The sequence below is a fragment of the Pteropus vampyrus genome, unplaced genomic scaffold, assembly GCF_000151845.1.
Source record: "Pteropus vampyrus isolate Shadow unplaced genomic scaffold, Pvam_2.0 Scaffold165, whole genome shotgun sequence".
Lineage (NCBI taxonomy): Eukaryota > Metazoa > Chordata > Mammalia > Chiroptera > Pteropodidae > Pteropus > Pteropus vampyrus.
The window spans coordinates 2,462,489-2,482,317 of record NW_011888946.1 but is presented as its reverse complement, the minus strand read 5'-3'; the positions used below and the strand labels follow the sequence as shown (position 1 = coordinate 2,482,317).

General features: G+C 47.4%; 2 protein-coding genes and 1 pseudogene across 5 annotated transcripts; 2 read left to right on the top strand and 1 right to left on the bottom strand.

The window, feature by feature from the left end:
• The first annotated feature begins 480 nt into the window (after positions 1 to 480).
• On the top strand, positions 481 to 599 carry LOC111745793 (annotated as a pseudogene).
• Positions 600 to 3,609: 3,010 nt separating this feature from the next.
• Positions 3,610 to 9,770, top strand: EGR2 (early growth response 2). 4 transcript variants are annotated; one of them, XM_023536643.1, is made up of 3 exons: positions 3,610 to 3,748; positions 5,702 to 5,810; positions 7,292 to 9,770. In XM_023536643.1, the coding sequence occupies exons 2-3, from the start codon at positions 5,792 to 5,794 to the stop codon at positions 8,536 to 8,538; spliced, it is 1,266 nt and encodes a 421-aa protein (XP_023392411.1). In that variant the 5' UTR covers positions 3,610 to 3,748; positions 5,702 to 5,791; the 3' UTR covers positions 8,539 to 9,770. The 4 variants fall into 4 exon arrangements, with proteins under 4 accessions (XP_023392411.1, XP_023392410.1, XP_023392409.1 ...); XM_023536642.1 differs by lacking the exon at positions 3,610 to 3,748 and adding an exon at positions 4,147 to 4,251; XM_023536641.1 differs by lacking the exon at positions 3,610 to 3,748 and adding an exon at positions 5,190 to 5,601.
• Positions 9,771 to 12,124: 2,354 nt separating this feature from the next.
• ADO (2-aminoethanethiol dioxygenase) lies at positions 12,125 to 16,649 on the bottom strand. The gene has a single exon (XM_011370231.2). It carries the CDS (start codon positions 16,122 to 16,124, stop codon positions 15,333 to 15,335), a length of 792 nt encoding a protein of 263 aa, XP_011368533.1. The 5' UTR covers positions 16,125 to 16,649; the 3' UTR covers positions 12,125 to 15,332.
• Positions 16,650 to 19,829: the final 3,180 nt, after the last annotated feature.

Sequence of the window (19,829 nt, the reverse complement as noted above, 5' to 3'; positions counted from 1 at the left end):
GAAAAAGGAAAGTAGTAGAGGTTAAAATCTCCTGGAGGGGTGGGTTGGGGGATGGGGCTGCCCATACTGGCTGCCCTTAGCCCCAGCACACTAGGCATGGAAGGTGGCCTGGAGGTTTCCACCCACACTGCACTTTCTTTATTCTGTGAATGCATTTTGCTTCCTCCTATCTTGGGGCTTTTCTATGCCTGCTCTTTCTCCCTGGAATGCCCTATCACTGACCTTCCCCCAACTTTTGTACCTCCTTCAGATAGATCTCTGTCTGCTTAGAGAAGTCTTCCACAACTTCTTAGACTCAGTTGAGTCCTTTGTTCTTTTCCTTCATTGGAATCAAACATTGCCATTGTTTGCAATTGTATATTTGTGTGATTGACCACAAGCTCCATGGGGACAGGACCTAGGCCTGGTTTTAGGTACCACTGTATGCCCAGGGTTTGCCTTAATACTTGACACATAGTAGATGCTCAAGAAATATCTATTATCTATAGCCATGCCACCCTGAACAAGATCGATCCCATCTGATCTCAGAAGCTAAGCAGGGTCAGGCCTGGTTAGTACTTGAATGGGAGACCGCCTAGGAAGACGGGGTGCTGTAGGCGTAGGAAAAAAAAAAAAAAGAAAAAGAAAAAAAGAAAAGAAAAGAAAAAGAAATATCTATTGACTTAATGAAAGTTCACCCTAAAGGGAATCTGAGCACCTTCTGCTTAGGCCAATGCTGCTGCTGCTACAAAATAAGACTATAGGGGTCTTATTTCCTCCTGTTCAGATTATTTGTGTTGACAAAACATAACTTTATTTGCAACTGGACTGGTGTAAAGCAATGCTTCTTTCAGGCTTCACAACAACTTTCATCAGCATAAACCGGGCTCAGTTTATAGCCTCTGGGATTATCAGATTTGTAGTGAGATGCCGAATATAGGGAACCACTAATCAGTTTTCTCAGCACAAAGGGGCACCTTTAAGAAAAGCTTGGCTGCATGGCACAATTGGCAATTAGCCTGATTTTTACTAAGATGCATATATCCTACGTCATTCGAGTATGGGATCTATAGTCTCATGTGTGTGTCCACAACGAAGGGCGATTTTGACACTCTTTTGTTTCCCACTCTAGAGGCAGTATTAAAATGGAAGTGGATGAAAATGACATAACAGTAGGAATACTCTATAATGATGTTCAAAATATTTCTTAATAAATCAAAATGCAAATGTTAACAAACTATTTGTAACATGCCTCATGGCAGATTATGATTCTCAGTCTCCGTGGCAGGAAAACAACCCAAAAATCACTCAGAGAGGGAACTCTGAGGGTCAGCCAGAACCCTCAGGCTGCTTCCCCTGCCCCTTGCCCCCATCTAATCTCCCAACTTCAGGGGCAAGCCTACTAAAGGACTCTTCGGCTTCCTTCCTCTTTTACTTTCTGGGTCTGGAATCAGGACAAAGCAAATCAGAATCTGGCATCAATTTGCAACTCTTTTAATAACCCTGATACACCTTGGAGTGCCCCATTTATTTGGGCATTTCAACGACTCTATTTTAAAGAAAGGCATTTATTTGTTCAGTTTTTGATCAGAATAAGTTCAAATACCTGAAAGTAAAGACCATGGGTATATCTCTGTATTCAACTGCCACATCCCCCCTTCCTCTCCCAAACCCCTCCCCAGCACAGTATCTTACTTTGTAAACACCTTTGGAGGTCTTCTTTTTCTTTTTCGTTTTTTAAAAAATCTGTTTCTACCTATTTCTTTTCTCACCTCTTCTTCCCTCCAGGAAGGATACTGTGGGATTGACTTCTCTTATTACAGGGCCTATTATTATGCTGGCTTTGTGCCAACTTGGTGAACCATCCATAACATAAGCCCCAAAATTCTAATTCTTCTTTCACGGTGTGTTTGCGTGTGTGTGTGTGTGTGTGTGTGTGTGTGCGCGCGCGCGCGCCCGCATCCATGTCAGTCCCTTGTCTTATGCCCTTTGAAAGCACTGACCTCAGCTTTCCTCTCCTCAGAAATGCCAAAGAAAAGAGATGAAGTTGGTGAAAGCTACCTGTTTCTTCCCTAGTGGGCTGAGCCAAGCTCTCAATCCTCAAAGAACTGTTCCATTTCCAGAACTGGGTTTTCCTGAGCAAAAGATGTAGCGACCAGAGCACTGTATTTGGAATCAGAAGACCTGGTTGCAAGTTTGTACACCATCACAAATCAGCTGTGTAAATTTAGGCAAGTCGCTTTAGTTTTTTGAATTTATAGCTTACTCACAGGGTGGCTGGTTTGAAATGAGTGTGCCTAAATTTTGTTCCATTACACTCTTAAAAAAAAAAAAAAAAAAGGATAGGTAACAGGAAGTATCTACTGACCCGTTTCCAGCGGAGATTCAGGGAAGGCCTCCCAGGACTGGTCCCAGGCACCCTCCTGGGATCCCGCCTCCCTGTGGCTGTTGGTTGCCCCTGACCCCAACCCACCCCGGCACGCGGCGAACTTGACGTGGCGTAGCTCTTAGGAGAGGTGTGAGTTGTTGGAAAGCTCCAAATAATTCCAGAGGGTCAGTCATTCCCATTTACTCTGACTTCTTTTCAGACGAACCAGGTATGCCCGCCTGTCCTCGGTGGGTCTTCCAAACCCACCTGATTCCCACTCAGCCTCCTCCTTCAGGAAGGGTAGCAGCCGAAGACCGCGAGGCTCCCCCGAGCTGGGACCGCCCTTTGTCCTGCCCTGTGAGCCTTGCTCGCCTAGGCTCTTGGGGCGTCCAGTAGCTCCCCCTCGGGGAGGCGCGCGGTGGCCGCCAACAGAATTGGTGGCAGCGCCTGCCACGGGGCGGCCCCGGCCACTTGCCTGCCTGCCCGCCCACGTGCATGAAGAGGAGCGAAGCGCTAGTAGTCACCGCGCCCGCGCTTGCCTCCGGTGGGTGCCTCACCTCGGAGGCTGGTGGGGGCCGTAACCCGAGCCCCGCTGCCACTATCTATATTTGCATAACTCGGTCATTCCATCCCCCACCCCCACCTCGTTCTTTCTTCGGACTCAGGGCTGGAGATGCGAGTCGGGCTCCCCTCCGAAGCGTCGTCTTGCCGGTGGTCAGCGCAGGGGCCGCGGGACCCGCCGGAGCGCAGGCGGAACGGGCTGGCGCACGTGGTAAGAGCGAGGTTTTCTCTCCATCATTTTTGTTTTTTTAGAAACAGAACTTTGCAGTTTTTTGCCAAGGGTGGGATACCTATAAAGGTGCTAACCTTGCTGCGATTTCCTTGTTTTCCTTTTATTTTTATCTCCAAATGGAAAAGAGCGCGCAGCGCGAGAAACTTTCCCAAAATTTCTTTGGGCGTCTTAAGTCAGAAATATGGCTGGCCGCCGGAGAACAGATTTCACGGCGGGCAGGGGGAGAAGCGGCGCTCGCGTGGAGGATCAAAAACTGTTCCGGGCCTCCTCCGGTCCCTGACATCCGCGCCCGGGGCCGGGCGGGAGCGGGCTCGCTGCGGCTGCAGCCGCGGCAGGTGAGCGTCAGGAGAGCCGCCTGCAGCGCCGCGCTTCCTCCACGGCGTGGCGCCGTGGCTCTCACTCGCCTTGGCCCCCATGAGGCTGGTGCGGTCCGGGTCCCGGCCCCGGGGCGGGAAAGGGTCAGGCCTGGCCTGGAGGTTACCCCCGTGCCCCATCCCAGGCCTTGACGGTACTGGGGCGGAAAGGGGCCAAGAAGGTGCCGGCGCGCCAGGCTTGAACATTTGGGACAAGCTTCCTGCGGGGCCCGGGTCAGGCTCCGAGCACTCCGGGTGAGGGCCAGGGCGCGGCCGCAGGTAGGATCGGTGCTTGCAGCGATCCAGAAACCCTCCTGTATCTGGACCTCTGAAAAGTTTTCAAAAATTGCTTTGGGAACTAAGCAGAAAGGTTTACATCAGGATCACTTTTTTTTTTTTTTTTTTTACTCGCAAGGGAAAACGCGTGTGGGGTGATGGTGGCTCAAAACTGGCTTAAGTGACGCTGTATGCGGTCACTCAGGACCTTTCTGAGCTCAACAAGGTGACCTGGCGAGGGAAAGGAAGAATATTTCTTCTAATGTGTGGGTTCTGGAGTAGGGCTCGGGTGCGGACAGGGCACACCCCCGGAGTGTAGGCTCCCTGGGGTCGGGAGCTGTCCTGGCGGCGGGTCGGTACAGGCGGTAAGGTGAGGATGGGTGGCTTCGAAGAGCACTCTGTCCAGCAAGTCCAAGCTCTCGCTCTGCGGGCCGGGCACTCTGTTGGTGAAGAAGGCGCATGGGCTCGCTGTCAACAAAGAGGTGAATAGCGTAAGGTGTGCAAGTGGGTGTGTGAAGAAGGCAGCGGGGGCGGGAGTGTGTGAAGCGGAAGTGGAGCGTGTGTGAGTGGGGTGTGTGTGTGTGTGTGGCGGGGCAGGGTGAGTGTCCAAGCTTCCATCTGGACGCCCCCACACAGCGGACCGCCCAGACGCGCCGGGAAGGGTGCCCGCTTCGCGCAGCAGCTGAAGCGGGGCGGGGGTGCGCGCGGGCAGAGGAAGGGGGTTGTCTCCGGCTGAGGATTTCTCTCCAAGCTCCCGCAGGGTGCTCCTAGGGTCTAACCGCCCCCACCCCCTGCCCAGTCCCAAGGTGCCCAGAATACTTAAACAAACAAACAACCCCAAACCTGTTCCGTTTTCGCTCCTGTATAAATAGAACAGACTTTCCAAAAAAGCAATACCGCATTCACTCTTATCATAAGCCACTTCTTTCCACCAAGTAATTCAGAAAAAAGCAGTCAGCTTCCGTGAATGCATGCAGCTTTTTTTTTTTTTTTCTTCGTTGCCTCCTTTTGCTTGCGGTTTTGAGCTGCCAAGAAAGTGAGTAGGGGTTTGACTGTAGTGTCTCGGCTCCGCTCGGTTTCTTTCCGAAGTTTAATTTTCCGGAATGGCTCCCAAACAAGGGCTGGGGAGGCGGGGCCGCCGGCACCGGATCTTCGCCTTTTTTGGAAAGTCCCGGAGAACCGGAATTCCTCCCCTCCCGGAGAGGCCACGCCGCAGCCCCGACCCGCTTGCTCTCCCCTAAAGGCCTGATCCCGACCCACCGCGCGACCCCTCTCCTCCTGGCCCTGCGCCCTGGGCCAGAGCCTCAGCTTGGGCCGCGCGCCACGGACCCCCACGGATTCCTGCGGGCTGCGAGCCGGGATCGCGAGCCGGGATCGCTAGCCCGGCTCGGAGCCCGCGCAGCCTAGCTGGTATGCAAATCGGCCATGTGACGGCAAAAGCTGCCTGGCCCAGCCCTGTTCCTCAGTCCATATATGGGCAGCGACGTCACGGGCATTGAGGACCTGTACATAAATACTTAGAGCAACACTTTCCGTCTTACCGAGAGAGCAGCAATTGATTAATAGCTCGGCGAGGGGACACACTGACTGTTATAATAACACTACACCAGCAACTCCTGGCTTCCCAGCCGGAACACAGGAGAGAGTCAGTGGCAAATAGCCATTTTTTTCTTCTTTCTTAAAAATACAGCAACTTGTTTGCTAGTTTTATTTCTGTTGGATTTTTTATTTTATTTTATTTTCGTGGTTGCTTTTAAGTGTGGAGGGCAAAGGGAGATACCAACCTAGGCTCAGTCCAATCCCTCTCCAAAACGGCTTCTCTGACGCTCCAGGTAGCGAGGGAGTTGGGTCTCCAGGCTGTGCGAGGAGCAAATGATGACCGCCAAGGCTGTAGACAAAATCCCAGTAACTCTCAGTGGTTTTGTGCACCAGCTGTCTGACAACATCTACCCGGTGGAGGACCTCGCCGCCACGTCGGTGACCATCTTCCCCAATGCTGAACTGGGAGGCCCCTTTGACCAGATGAACGGAGTGGCTGGAGGTAAGCCGCGTGCTCTCTTCACTAGCCGGGACCAACGCCGCTCGGAGGTTGTGGGCGGGGTGCGTGTGCAGGACTTGGAGGAGAGGGCTGGGGCGCGGGTGGACGGTTGTTGACTGAACTGGCTTTGAAGACTGGAATTGGGTGCAGGAGGAGCCCGCGGGAGAATTGGGCGCTGGAGCTGGGCGCACGGGCAGATGTACTAGGTCTCCAGCGATCCCGCGTGCGTGCGCCGCGCCTGCCCAGCCCCGGGAGGGCGCCGGGATTAGAGTAGAAGAGGTGCACTATCAGGCTTCGCGGCTTTGTACGGGCCCTAAGGCCAGCTGCACTGCGGCCTCCCCTCTCCCGGGGTAGGGGCAAAGTGATGGGAAAGTTCCGGGCTCTGGATAAGAACTGCGCGTCTGGAGATTCGAGCGGCGGAGAAACTCCAAAGGAAAGAGTCCGCCGCTCACTCCGAGGCAGCGCAGACCGAGAGAAAGTCTCGGAACGCGCAACCCGTGCGGCCTGAAGGAGCGCCCCCACCTGCGCGCCGCCCGCCCGCGAAGTTGGGGTTAGGGAGGCGGGAAGGAGGGGGAAGAGGAGGAGGCCCCGGCAAGAAGCGGCACTTTGCCTTGGGAGGCCCGCGGAGGCACCGGAGCGGCTGGTTTAATTGGCGATGCGCTGGAAAGTGGTCTCCTGCGGCGGAAAGTGGTCTCCTGCGGCCCCCGCGCCTTCCTCGAAGCCCCGCCACTTGGCCTGGGGCTCAAACGACCTCCAGGAAAGCAAGATGAGCTACTCCCCGCCTTCCCCCCTCAGCCATCTGTGGTTCTAGTCCCTAATAAAAACAGCCAATAACAGCTACAACAATATTGTGGGGCTGCTGAGAAGGCTGAGAGGGAAAGGAAACCTATAAACTCCTTCCACTGCAGCGCCGGAATCCCTCCAGCAGCCGTCAGCAGAAGCGCAGCGAAAATGGGAGGGAGAGAAAGCACCGGAGATGGGGGGCAGCCTGGAAATCACGGACACTCTTCTTGGGCACCTCTCTAGGGCGGGCACCTCTCTAGGGCTGGCACCTTTGTGGCATTGGCTGGGATCAGTCGCCTGGGTGGTGTCTGTCCTGGTGCTCCAGCCGTGGGACCCCCAGGCAAAGGAGAGGGAGAGAAGTTCCAGGCAGATGGGGAATTTTTAATATTGTTGTTGCTATTATTGGGTGTTTTTATTGGGGACTAGAGCTACAGATGGCTGTGTGTGGGGGTTGGGAGTAGCTCATCCTGCTTTCCTGGAGGTAGTTTGAGTCTCAGACTGTACTGGCTGCCACAGTGGGATCTTGGGCTAGCCTTTTCTTACTGTCTCTGGGCAGTGATTTCCCCATCAGTTGCACTCTGTCCAACTCTAAAGTGCTGGGATCCTGAGCCTTGGGAATGGACCCATGGGAGAAAGGGTGAGCAGGGATTCTTGGCTGCTTTCTCATTGCTCCACCTCCATTCTTCCTTCTCCCTCCCCAGATGGCATGATCAACATTGACATGACTGGAGAGAAGAGGTCCTTGGATCTCCCATATCCCAGCAGCTTTGCTCCCGTCTCTGCACCCCGAAACCAGACCTTCACTTACATGGGCAAGTTCTCCATTGACCCCCAGTACGCTGGTGCCAGCTGCTACCCAGAAGGCATCATCAATATTGTGAGTGCAGGCATCCTGCAAGGGGTCACCTCCCCAGCTTCGACCACAGCTTCATCCAGCGTCACCTCTGCCTCCCCCAACCCACTGGCCACAGGACCCTTGGGTGTGTGCACCATGTCCCAGACCCAACCTGACCTGGACCACCTCTATTCACCACCACCGCCACCTCCTTATTCTGGTTGCGGAGGAGATGTCTACCAGGACCCCTCGGCGTTCCTGTCAGCAGCCACCACCTCCACCTCCTCCTCTCTGGCCTACCCACCACCCCCTTCCTACCCGTCCCCCAAGCCAGCTACGGACCCAAGTCTCTTCCCCATGATCCCTGACTATCCTGGATTTTTCCCATCACAGTGCCAGAGAGACCTACATGGTTCAGCTGGCCCAGACCGCAAGCCCTTTCCCTGCCCCCTGGACTCCCTGCGAGTCCCCCCTCCACTCACTCCACTCTCCACCATCCGCAACTTTACCCTGGCGGGGCCCAGTGCTGGTCCCACAGGGCCAGGGGCCGGCGGAGGCAGCGAGGGACCTCGGCTGCCTGGCAGCAGCTCAGCAGCAGCTGCAGCTGCTGCCTATAACCCCCACCACCTGCCGCTGCGGCCCATTCTGAGGCCTCGCAAGTACCCCAACAGGCCTAGCAAGACACCAGTGCATGAGAGGCCCTACCCGTGCCCAGCAGAAGGCTGTGACCGCCGCTTTTCCCGCTCTGATGAGCTGACACGGCACATCCGAATCCATACGGGGCACAAGCCCTTCCAGTGTCGGATTTGCATGCGCAATTTCAGCCGTAGTGACCACCTCACTACCCACATCCGCACCCACACTGGCGAGAAGCCCTTTGCCTGTGACTACTGCGGCCGCAAGTTTGCCCGGAGTGATGAGAGGAAGCGCCATACCAAGATCCACCTGAGACAGAAGGAGCGCAAAAGCAGTGTCCCTTCCTCATCTGTGCCTACGGCCTCTACAGCCTCTTGCACTGGAGGCACACAGGCTGGGGTGTCCCTGTGCAGCAACAGCGGCGCTATTGGTGGAGGGTCCCTAGCCCCTTGCTCCTCTAGGACCCGGACACCTTGAGATGAGACTCAGGCTGGCTGACATTCCAGCTCCCTGAGGTCCTGGAGGCCCTTCGTCCACTTGGAGCTGCACAACAAACACTACCACCCTTTCCTGCCCCTCTCTCCATTGGGCAAAGGGCCTTGGTGGAGCCCAGCACTGCCCCCCTTTCCACCCTGAAGCAGGTCCTTCCTAAAAACCCATCTTAGTCTCTCTTTGGTGAGTTGACTATCACCCTCGAGGTAATGGGGAGGTTCAGAAGGGGCTTGGGTGGGGGCCTCTGGCCTAAAGGCCTGAGGCCTGACCCTGCTTTAAAGGGTTGTTTGACTAGATTTTGTCCCCCCCACCCCCCATTTTATTTTGACCGATTGCAAGTTTTTGACTCTGAATGTCAGAGATGATCTGAGACTTTTTCTACAGTAGGTTGGGAGATGCTGATCCCTTCAGGTAGGGACAGCAAAGACAGAAGCAAAACTGACATGCACTTTATGGCTTGGAGCCAATTTGGGGGACGCTGTACAGTGAGTGAAGCATGATCTTTATGCTGCATTCTGTGGCCCTAGAACAGTGAATCAAAGCTTATCTAGTCGTCTCAACCCTTTAAGCAATATGTATTATAAACTCAGAGAACAGAAGTGCAATGTGATGGGAGGGACATAGCAATATCTGCTCCTTTTTGAGTTGTTTGAAAAATGTAAAGGCTATTTTTGCAGTGTATATCCACTCAGATTTTGTGTATTTTTTATGTGCACTGTTCTCCAAGTTCTAAACCTTTGGGAAAAAAAAAGTAAAGCATTTATGATCTCTTGAAATGAGTCAAAGGTTAACTTATTTAAAAGGGGGTGTACATATATTCTCTGAAACTAGGATGCATGCAATTGTGTTGAAAGTGTCCTTGGTGCCTTGTGTGATGTAGACAATGTTACAGGGTCTGCATGTAAATGGGTTGCCTTACTATGGAAAAAAAAAATCACTCCCTCAGTTTAGTATGGCTGTAAATTTCTGCCTATTAATATTTGAAATTTTTTTTAGAAAGTATATTTTTGTATGCTGTTTTGTGACTTAAAAGTGTTACCTTTGTAGTCAAATTGCAGATAAGAATGTAAATAATGTTACTGGAGCTGACTTGTTTGGTTATTAGCTCTTAATAGTTGTGGAAATCTAAATGATTTATTCTAACACAAAACCACTAACTGAAGTTCAGAAGATGAATGGTTTATGACTATAGTGTAAATAAATACTTTCCAACAATATTTTTACTGTAGAAATCATTTCCGAAAGATTTAGTGGGTGGGAATTCGATAGTCATCCAATGGTTATTAGTGCCTTGACCAAGCCAGAACCTCCAAATTTCTCTCCTAGTCTCTCAACACCAGCCCTCTCACCCCAAAGCAATCTCCATTCATAATCAAACGCTAGTGTTCCGGGGATTTCCCCCATGTGTTAGTGTAAAAGTGGGGAGGCGTTGTTTTGACTCATTGTTCCGTCCTCTGTAACAGCCTATAGCTTCTCTCCATTCCTGAGTGGGCTCCGGAAAATAAATACTTACAAACAAGTGCCCACTCGGAGACTACACACTTGCGGCTGCTTTTAGAACCCTGACCAGGGCCAGGAACTCAGACGAGATGCGGCTTTGTGGAAAGTGTGGTGGCGTGGTCAAGCTGGAAATGACTTTCAGGTTCCAGGATTAGTCTCATGACCACAGAAAACTTTTTGAAAAGCTTTATCACCTCTTCAGATCAAAAATGCGTTCAGACACTGCTGATGACAGCATTAATGGGTTGCCAAAGGAATTACCCCAGGACTCATTTCTCCCCAGCCTTCTCTACCCTATTACCCCTACTCAAGATAATTAATCTGCCATAGATTTGGTGGGTCTAGAGATCATCAAAACACCCCATATATTACATAAGGTACACTAGCCTTAAAAATCTCAAAGAAGGTGGGTATTAGACTAATCAGGGGATCACTTAATAAATTATATAAATGTCTAACCACTATGCTTTACACTTGAAACTAATATATTGAATATCATCTGTACTGAAAAAAAAAATCTTACAGAAAGACTATCTGAAATAGGCAAATATGGTCCTCCACGGTAGTGAATGGTTTGCAAGAGTACACTATAGGGTTCATTTTACTGTAAGCCTTTTGTAGTGATTTTAAAATACACATTCACCAAAAAAAAAGTTATCTACCTATCATACAAAGCAAATGATTCTGTCTTCATGATCTTTAAAATTGGGCCTAAATATTTTTCACCCACGGCTTTTAGATCCTTACACAAGTTTAACATTTAGGAGCGCCCATTATTTAGCTACACCATCTGAAAACCTTGTCCTGGCTGATAATTGATGGTCTGTATTTTTACAGAGAACTACGACTACTACTTTTGCCCTTACCAACACTAGAATTGGAGATCTAATTTGTGGAGGTAATTATCCCTTTTCTTATTCCTTCTTGTCCAAATTGCAGATGCAGAACACCTCTTTCTATAACTACGAGTTTCTAAAGTTCAGTGTCAGAATGTTCTAATGACTGGTGTTATTCCATTAGATTCATATTTCCTAGCTTATTAGCATATTATCATCCTTATTTGGCCAATTTTAATACCTATAAAACATTACTATATTTTGATAAGTTTAATTAATATTTCCCGCTTACCAAAATTTCATTAAAATATAGTACACCTAAAGTTTGTAAGATCTCTAATTGTCTTGCTAAATTTTAATTTCAGAGCACCTATAATTGAGATAATGTAAACAATTGTTTATGAAGCAACAGACTTTTTAAAGTTATTTTTAAAAGACTAAGATTAAATACATTTTATGGTTATAGAATCACTTTCACCTTGACCTGGGCTTGGTGAAATGCCATAAGAACACACCTCAGTGTTTTTTCAGTCAACCTTGTGGCTTTTACTCCGTGATTTAAACCTATTAAATCAATCTTTAACCATATTTTACAGTCTGCTGAAACATTTGCTGAAACATTCAGATACTTTTCACAGGTGTCTGCTTTTTCTACTTTGCATATTAAGTCTGCTTTTTCTTATATTCAATGTTTTATTGAATGTTATTGATGTTCAGCTGCTACTGAGAATTCTGATTAAAAATAAATTTCTGGAGAGCAAATTCATTAAAGATCATAATGCATTTGAGATAGTGCACATTAAAAATAGGTCTATTAAACTTAAATAAGGTTTTCAATTATTCATAATCCGGCTAATTTCAACATCTTAACTACTAATAAAATTAAGGCAAATTGTTTGATATATATTAAAAATGGTTGTAATGACATTTTAACAGTCCAACACAATTTTTTGTGTGTGTGTGGGAAAGAATGGTCAGCATCATTGCAAAATAATATGATTAAACATTAAAGTTTCAGAAGTATTTTCAATCAGACTTTCAAAGCTCACTACTAAGGAAATAAACTTTTAAGTTTATATTACTACGTGGACTCTAGATAATCTGCAGGCCACCAGTTTTTACTACAACATAATATTGGAGTATAGACTACGAACCTTTAACAGTAATTAAAATGTAGTCATCATAGCAAGTAATACTTTCCTTTTCCATTTTGCAGTCATTAAATAAGATTTAACTCTGAACAATTTCAAACATGCCTTTATTTTCCATAAGTACACCAATTCTAATCCAGCAATGTAAACAACCCTGGATCTGACAATTCAGAATCTGTATGGGATTTAACAAGTGATTTCCTTGACAGTAGATGCTTCATTGCACTGAAGTGATCAGTGGTCAACCTGTTTGTAACCTGAAGTCCTGAATTCAGACCAGAAGTTACATGAGTGTTACTGCCCTCAAGTTAGAGTTGAATACCGATGGGCAGAGCCCTGAATTAAAGGTATATTGCTTCTTCATAGAGCAGTAGAGCCATAGCACAAGATTCAGTCATTTGTAATGGATGAGTGATGACAGAGTCCTGAGATGCCAAGAGTGAGGCACCTACAAGGGGATAATGCAAAAGGAGGACCTCAAGGAGTGTATTTTGGGAGAAGGGCTATTAGTGATAAAAGGTCTGAGAACCCGCCCGTTGGCAAACACATATTACTTTAAAAATAGGCCCACCATTTTCATTAATACAGCAATTGATGTAAATTCAATCCATGCAAATCAGGCTTTGTAAAAAATCAGTTCTCATAAAGTAATAGGTAGGTACACAATACTCTCCATTAATGTAAGTGGCCATTGATATAACCAGAGAATTAAAAAGCTTCAGAAGTATTTAGACAACTTCTCACCCATGAGAAGAAATTATTGCATTTGTTATTCAACAGAAAAGTTAAGTGATTAGTTTCATTGTGCTCATTAGTCTTTGTAGGGGAAGAAAACTTTTTCCCAGCTGTTACTGAAAGTCTATATTGCAGGAATACATGGAAACACAATAGCAGCACATGAAGTCAGTTGTGACTAACAGTTTATGGAGAAAGGTGCAAGGTTTTTTTGCACATTTGTCTTTGTAATAAGAATATTCTTCCCTTAGTGGCTCACTAAAACAAGATGCATTTTGTGATCACCATTAACTTATTCAGAATTTATTAGTGAACCAAGTTTTATTACTTTTATTAAACTATTAGAGAGATACCATATTGCTGTTTTGGCCTGCAACTTCAATTATTCTTCTGAAAAGCACTTTAGCTTTTTTCATTCAACTTGCTTGTACTTGAATTTTAAAACTTTTCATAATGAAGTCTGGAAAAACAATTCCTCCTTTATTACTGTCCTATTGCCAGTTTTTGTAGGTTAATATACCCCAGGTTGTATTACAACATACACATCACAATCCACATCTTTGTAAGTCAATCCATTTTTTGCTACAATATAATTCAAAACAGATAGGTATGTGATTGATAACTATACCCATTCATTACTGTTATGAAAAAAAAAGCCATTCAGTGAACTTTCTTAAGAAAATCATCATTTGCATATGTAGAGCTTATTTTCAAACTGAATGGCATGAAGAACTGCTTCAAACTGCCCTCAAGGTATACTATACCACACCAGAAAGTGAAGCTACCATAAATCAGTATTAGGAAATGCTTGGCATTATGCCTGTCTGGTTTTACAACGTAGTGGCATGTCACACTGATTAAGTATCTTTTTTGTAAAATGAAAAAGAAAACAAGAATTTGCTTTTTCATTCTATTTTAAAAATTGGGAATATTCTTTCACCGTGGGCCTCTGTAACCCAGTACATAAAGGCACATACCGTTTCCCTACAAGGTTGACAGTTTCCACCAATAGCAAATCTCCCTTTATTAGATATTAAAACTAGATTGCCATATAGGCAAGTCAATCAAGAGGGCTTAGATGACAGCTGGGCAAATTTTAATATTTATTTCTACAGTTTATTTTTATTCAAAGTTTGTGAAAAAAGGAATCCTATAAATAGTAAAAAGAGGAAACTATAGTGCTCCTTGGCCTGAAGCAAATGGTGTCAATGCGTGTGTAAACATGGTCAAGTTGCTCAGCTTATTAAAAGGACAAGAATAAAACTAGTTACAGATAACACAACTGTTCAATTGATGAGGCTGGGAAGTGTTTTTGTCCCAAGTTTTGGTGCCCTACAATGGCCAGTATAGTTAAATCTCAATTCTCCAGCCTCGATCACCAGTGCCTTCTCTCTCTTCCACACTAGATGAAGCAAGCACAGGTACTCTTCTGTTTGAGGGGGAGGGTTCTAAGAACACCGCCAACCAACAACACAGCTGGAAGCACCAGCCTTCTGGAGCATTAGAGCTGAGAGAATGTGAAACAGTCATTTCTACTTTTGCAGGAAAACCCTAGAAGTAAATAGGGACATGAAATTCAAGACCCTGGCTAAGGGTGTTTTACATTCAGTTGTTTGGAAGCATACTGATTCAGCATCTCTGAATCTTCTGGTTAGAAAATACAGAATTACTCTATCACCTCTTAAAGAAAAGTAAGACAAGAAAAGTCTCTTGAGGATAATATAGTTTTTGCATTAAATGTGAATGTGCAACGAGAAATATGCTCAACTCACAGATCTGGACTCATGGGGAAGATAAGCTCTATGTGACCATTTGTCACAGACATACAGGTGTAAATTTCTTTGTAGATGCTGCCCAAGTAAACCAGATGTGGCTACTGGGCAAGAGGAGGAAAGAAAATAAATCTTGTCCTCCACATGCATAGTTATGTTTTGGGGATGATCCCCTAACTCTGGAAAATGATTTAATTTTCACAACGAATTAATTAAGCAGGACAGCTCACTTTAAACAGTACCTCAGCTCTTCACACCCAGTTTTTACCAATGACTTGAACTAAAAACAATTCAAACCACTGGGTCATGCACAGTCAATAAGTTAAAACTATAAGAATAAAGAGTAAAAGGGCATAAGAACATAAGTGGATAACAAACCTTATTCACGAAGGTGGGGGTGGGGGGGATAGAGGAGGTCAGAAAATCTCTCAGTGTATTTTCTATAGGATGGAGAACAGAGGAAAGAATATTTTCATTATGGCTTTAAGATGGAAGCGCTTCAAGAAGTCCCCTGCTTCCCTCCTCTCCCCACAAATCAAAACCCTGGTGGCAGTGATAGAGCCAAGAAACAACCTGGCCTCCCTGCCTCCCCCGCCCCCATAACCGTGCCAGGCGACCGGAGTCCCGCGCTTCCCAAGGCTCTCGAGGAAGCGGCTACAGCCCACTCTAGTAGATCCAATGCCCAGGCCTGGGGGTAGGGAGAGAGCCCTTGTGGTGGGTCGCCAGTAGCCAGGCCCAGATCTGAGGACACGTCTTGAGCCAACAACTCCTGGGCGCCACCGGCTTCAAGGGAAGACCTTGGGACCTGGATAGGGTTCCCCCTCGCACCAGAAGTCATCCGCCTGCGGGGTCTCCAGGAGCCACACCTCTCGGGGCAGGTCACAGGTAGATCCGGAGGCCTCCTTGGCCCTGACCGGCTCCAGCACCCGGTAATAGTGACAGTCCCGGCCGTCATCGGGGTCGTAGGGCGGGGCCAGAATGTCCAGGAAGGCTGCAGGCCCATCCACAGCGTCGATCTGATGTAGGTTGTCCCGGTGCGGCGTGAGGACGCAGGGACCGCTGGCCTCGGTGTACTCGGCCCGCGAGCGCAGCACGCCCGGCCGCACCGCGTCCCGCTCACGGGCCTGCAGCGGCGGCTCGAACTGCGGTCGTTGTACGCCGCCTGCCTCCAGCTTGTCCATGCAGCTGATGCGCACTGTGCCGTAGAGCACCTTGAGCATGCCGTGCATGCCCGGGTGGTCGTGCAGCGGGATGGACGTGCCACTCTTGAGCAGGAACACACCGAGGCTGAAGCCTTCTGTCTCGTAGATGTGCATGTAGGTAACGGGTGGCAGGTTGGGAGGCGGCGGCTGCAGCGTGGCTTTCTGCGGGGCGATGTTCAGATCTTCGGCGCGGACCTGGGTCAGCAGGCTTTTCAGCTTGCTCAAGTTCTCCGGGAAGCCCTGCGGCATCGACGCCTCCGGGCCTGGCACCGCGCTGCGGTCGGAACCGCTGCGGCCGCCCCCGCTGCCCCGGAAGGTGAGGCACGCCTGGCGGGCGATCCGTTGGATCAGGGAGGCCATGTTGTCTCGGGGCATGCTCGAATGTTCCTCCGCGTGCCGGGGCCGGCCCCCTCCTTTCCTCCGTCCCTTGCGATCCCCGGAGGCCGCCACCGCTGCGCGCAGCCGGGGGCGAGGCAGGAGGCCCCGCAACTATCGGCCCGTTGGGCGCGCGGCACCGCTGCCGCCCAGCTCAGCAGCGACGCGCCCGCAGCGACCTGGAGCGACCGGCACACACCCCCTTCCAGCGCGCACGCGCACGTCCCACACCCTGCACTCACGCTCTGGGAGCAGGTACCGCCGTGCAGACGGTGGCAGGCTTTGCCTTACGCCGGACGCTTCATTCAGGCGGCCCGCACCTACGACGGTGGCCAGGCTCTCTGGGCGCCGTGCAGAGCATGCTGGGACTTGTAGTTCGATATTCCGCACGCACTCTGAGAAAACTCCCTTTGGTCAACTGGAAAAAGGAAGAATTCGATTTGTTGGTTATAAAGCGAACTTCCGTACAGTTCTAAGGTGTTTGCTTATTTGAAAAAAGGCCATTTGGGGGGCAAGAGAAGTAGTTAACTACAACTCCCAGCATCCCCAGCAAGCCGGTGACGCACTTACGGCAGCTGGCCTGTGGTGTGGTGGAGTCTTTTGGCCCTCACAAGGACCAGAGCAAGAGGGTCGTTAACTTTTTGGCACCGCTCGGGCGTAGTCGGCCAACCAGGGTCGCTTTCCTTTAGCCTCACCGGTGGGAAGGAGGCTGTTAACTTTAGCTTCTTGTAGCCTCCGAGGCAGCAGTGTCTGCCATGGGGGTTATGGGACGGCGTTTTCGTAATTTTTAGGTTTTTTTTTTTTTAGGAGATGAGAGGATCGAAGTTGTCCCTGGTGATCACGACTGTTCTGCACAGCTGGCCCCAGCTGTTGTTTGCATCAGAGTCTGGTGACGCTGCTTTTCTCGTTACAGAAGAAGTTGCTGGGACTTGAGAGGCCATTTGCTGTGGTCACGGATACTGTGTATCAAACCTTGGTTTGCCCAAGAAGCACCTGGTTTGGGGAGGAAGCTTTTTAAAAATACAAATTACTGGTCGTCCCCCAGATATCGAATCACTAGGTGATTCTGAGGCAACCTATGAGAAACAATGTGCAAGAATCAGGCAAGCTCTTCACCTTGACCCTGAGTAGTTTGTTGAAACTGTAGATTCCCAGATCATATGGAAAGCTACTGCATCTGAATCTTTTGCTAGTTAAAAAATTTTAAGAACTGCTGAGTGTCCACAGGGCATGTAGTACTTTTTTTAGGCGATAGACAGACTACCTTCATAATTCCTTTTGATGCTGCCCTTCAGAGCTGCACTATTGGATGAGATCAATCGTAAGGTCTTTGCCCTTAAGAAGCCCTTTATTTGACCTTCTGCCCCACTGCCAGTAGCGTAGGCTGAGTGTTTCTATTGCCATTCGTGTCTTTCATTTTATGCTCCTTGTTCAATTTTCCTCTGTATTGCCGTAAGCGGAATGAAGACCAAAAGAAATTCAGAAAAGGAAACAGACTCAAGAGAAGTGATAGTGAACAAGGGCTAGAAATACAAGGCAGAAAGAAGATTTGGGAAAGTTTAGAATAAATGGAATCTGTCATTTGATAAATAGTGAGAATTCACTAGGTACCAGGCACTGTTCTAGGCTTTGGGGATTTGGCGAGGAATAGCCACATACCCAAAGAAGTGTGTGTGTGTGTGTGTGTGTGTGTATTTTGGGAGTGGAGGTTTTTACATAGTACAAGTAAATGAACAACATAATTTAAGACAAGAAAGTTTATGAAAAGAAAACAAGATGATAGGATATTGTGATGCGTATATGTCATGTTACCTTAAATTGGGTCGTGGGGTGACATTTTAGCTGCTCCTGCATATTAAGCAGTCAGCCATGGAAAAATCTGGGATCAGTGCATTCCAAGTCTAGGAAATAGCCTCAAAGTTGTATTGGATACAGGGTATTGGATACTGTGACTTTGACAGGTGGGTAGGAGCTTGATATAATTAGAGATCAGAATGAAGGTCTGTGGGGTTAAAGCGCATAATGACCTTCAGAGTTCCTAGAGGGAGGTGAAGTTGGGGATGTAGGCAAGGGCCATATTACACAGGCCTTATAGGCCATGGGAAGGGGATTCTAAGGAGTTTAGGGGCATTGTAGGGAATTGGATTTTATTATAAGTGCGGTGAGAAGTTTTTGCAGAGCATTGATTGGAGGATGACTTGATCCGTTCTACATTTTTCAGAATGGTGGTAGGGGAAGTGTAACAGTGCAGAAACCCTTATTGGAGGCAGTAATACAGAGGAAAGACAAGAGAACTAGTGTAAAGATTAGGAATCTGTTTTGTAGGTGGAGCTGACAGGGCTTGCTATTTTTTGGCAATCTATTTCTTTCAGTATATTTCATTTTCGTGAGTTGACAGCTATGTGATGATAGGTAAAACTGATAAAGCTTAAATCTCACCTCCTGTCCATGTCTAACTATTAAATTTAGGAATGGGTGAAGCACACACAAGCATGAGTAAAGCTGAGATTTTTTTTTTTAAATAGTTGCTTAATTAACCAGGAACCAAGTAGAACTGGAAGAGCCCCCAGCATACATATATTTTTTTCTTAACTCTACCTGCTCATTTATATGATCTCTTCATTCTTTTGTATTTTGTCTTTCATCCTTCTTTCCCTGGCCCTCATCCTTATGAGGTCTTATTTTCCTTAATTCACAAGATAGCTTACCATTTGACTTTTTCTCAGATCATCAGAATTCATTTTGTCCATCTCTTTTGATCACACTGGGACCCAGTCAAAAGAGTATAAAAGTTTTGACATTCTCAAATGTTCAGGGTTCCTAGCCTGCAGTGTTTGTTGGTTTTTTATGTGGGCAGGAAGGTTTCTTTTTTTTCTAATAGTTCTTGCCAACTTACTCCTACATCTGCATTTTATGTTAGTGGAGAACATAGTAAATTGATAATTTTTTTCCTACTTTTAGACTAACTTTGAAATATTTGGGGTTTACTTTGTGGATTTCCTTTCAGTATAAAAAATGTTAGCATGTATTTCTCATCTATTATCATGAATGAATGTCGAGATGTAAGAATATAAATAGTCGCGAAGGCAGAATAGCTGGTTCTAGGCATGGCTTCGCCACTAACTAGCTGTGTGTTCTTGAGCAAATCACTTGACTTCACTAGATCCCAGTTTCTTCATGATTCAGGTAGATGACTTCTGAGATTTTTTTCAGCATCTCATTAGCCCAAATATGGATGATGGAGATAGTTATAAGGACAATTCAGACAAAACCTAACATGGATTTTCTTTCATCTCATTTATCTGAAATTATCACACCGTAACTCTTATGGATCTTAATGGAGATCATGCTAAGTAAATCTGCTCCATTCTACTCTGATTTAGCTTTGTGTGGTTATCTAAAATCAAATCACTTAGGTGTATGGGCCATTCAGTTAAATATGCTAAGCTCAGGAATTTTTATTGTTCAAGTTAGACTTTAGATTTATACACTGCACCGATAAATTACAGAAGTTATGTTGTGTGATGTAAGCTATAGACATTGTTTTTAAACTGTTATTCTGTAGAACAGTACATGCAGATTTGAGATGGAGAAGGGCTTATGTTGATTCCTTTTTTCTCTTTTTTGCCAGTGTCTTAGTTCAGGCAGTGGGGGGCAAGAGAAGAAGAAATTAAAAATTAGGAACATGTAGGGGGAGGTTGAGGG

Coding starts and splice junctions, on each gene's coding strand:
- ADO (XM_011370231.2), bottom strand. CDS start 16,124: ATGCCCCGAGACAACATGGCCTCCCTGATCCAACGGATCGCCCGCCAG.
- EGR2 (XM_011370232.2), top strand. CDS start 5,642: ATGATGACCGCCAAGGCTGTAGACAAAATCCCAGTAACTCTCAGTGGT. Junction 5,811..7,291: donor GATGAACGGAGTGGCTGGAG/GTAAGCCGCGTG, acceptor CTCCCTCCCCAG/ATGGCATGATCAACATTGAC.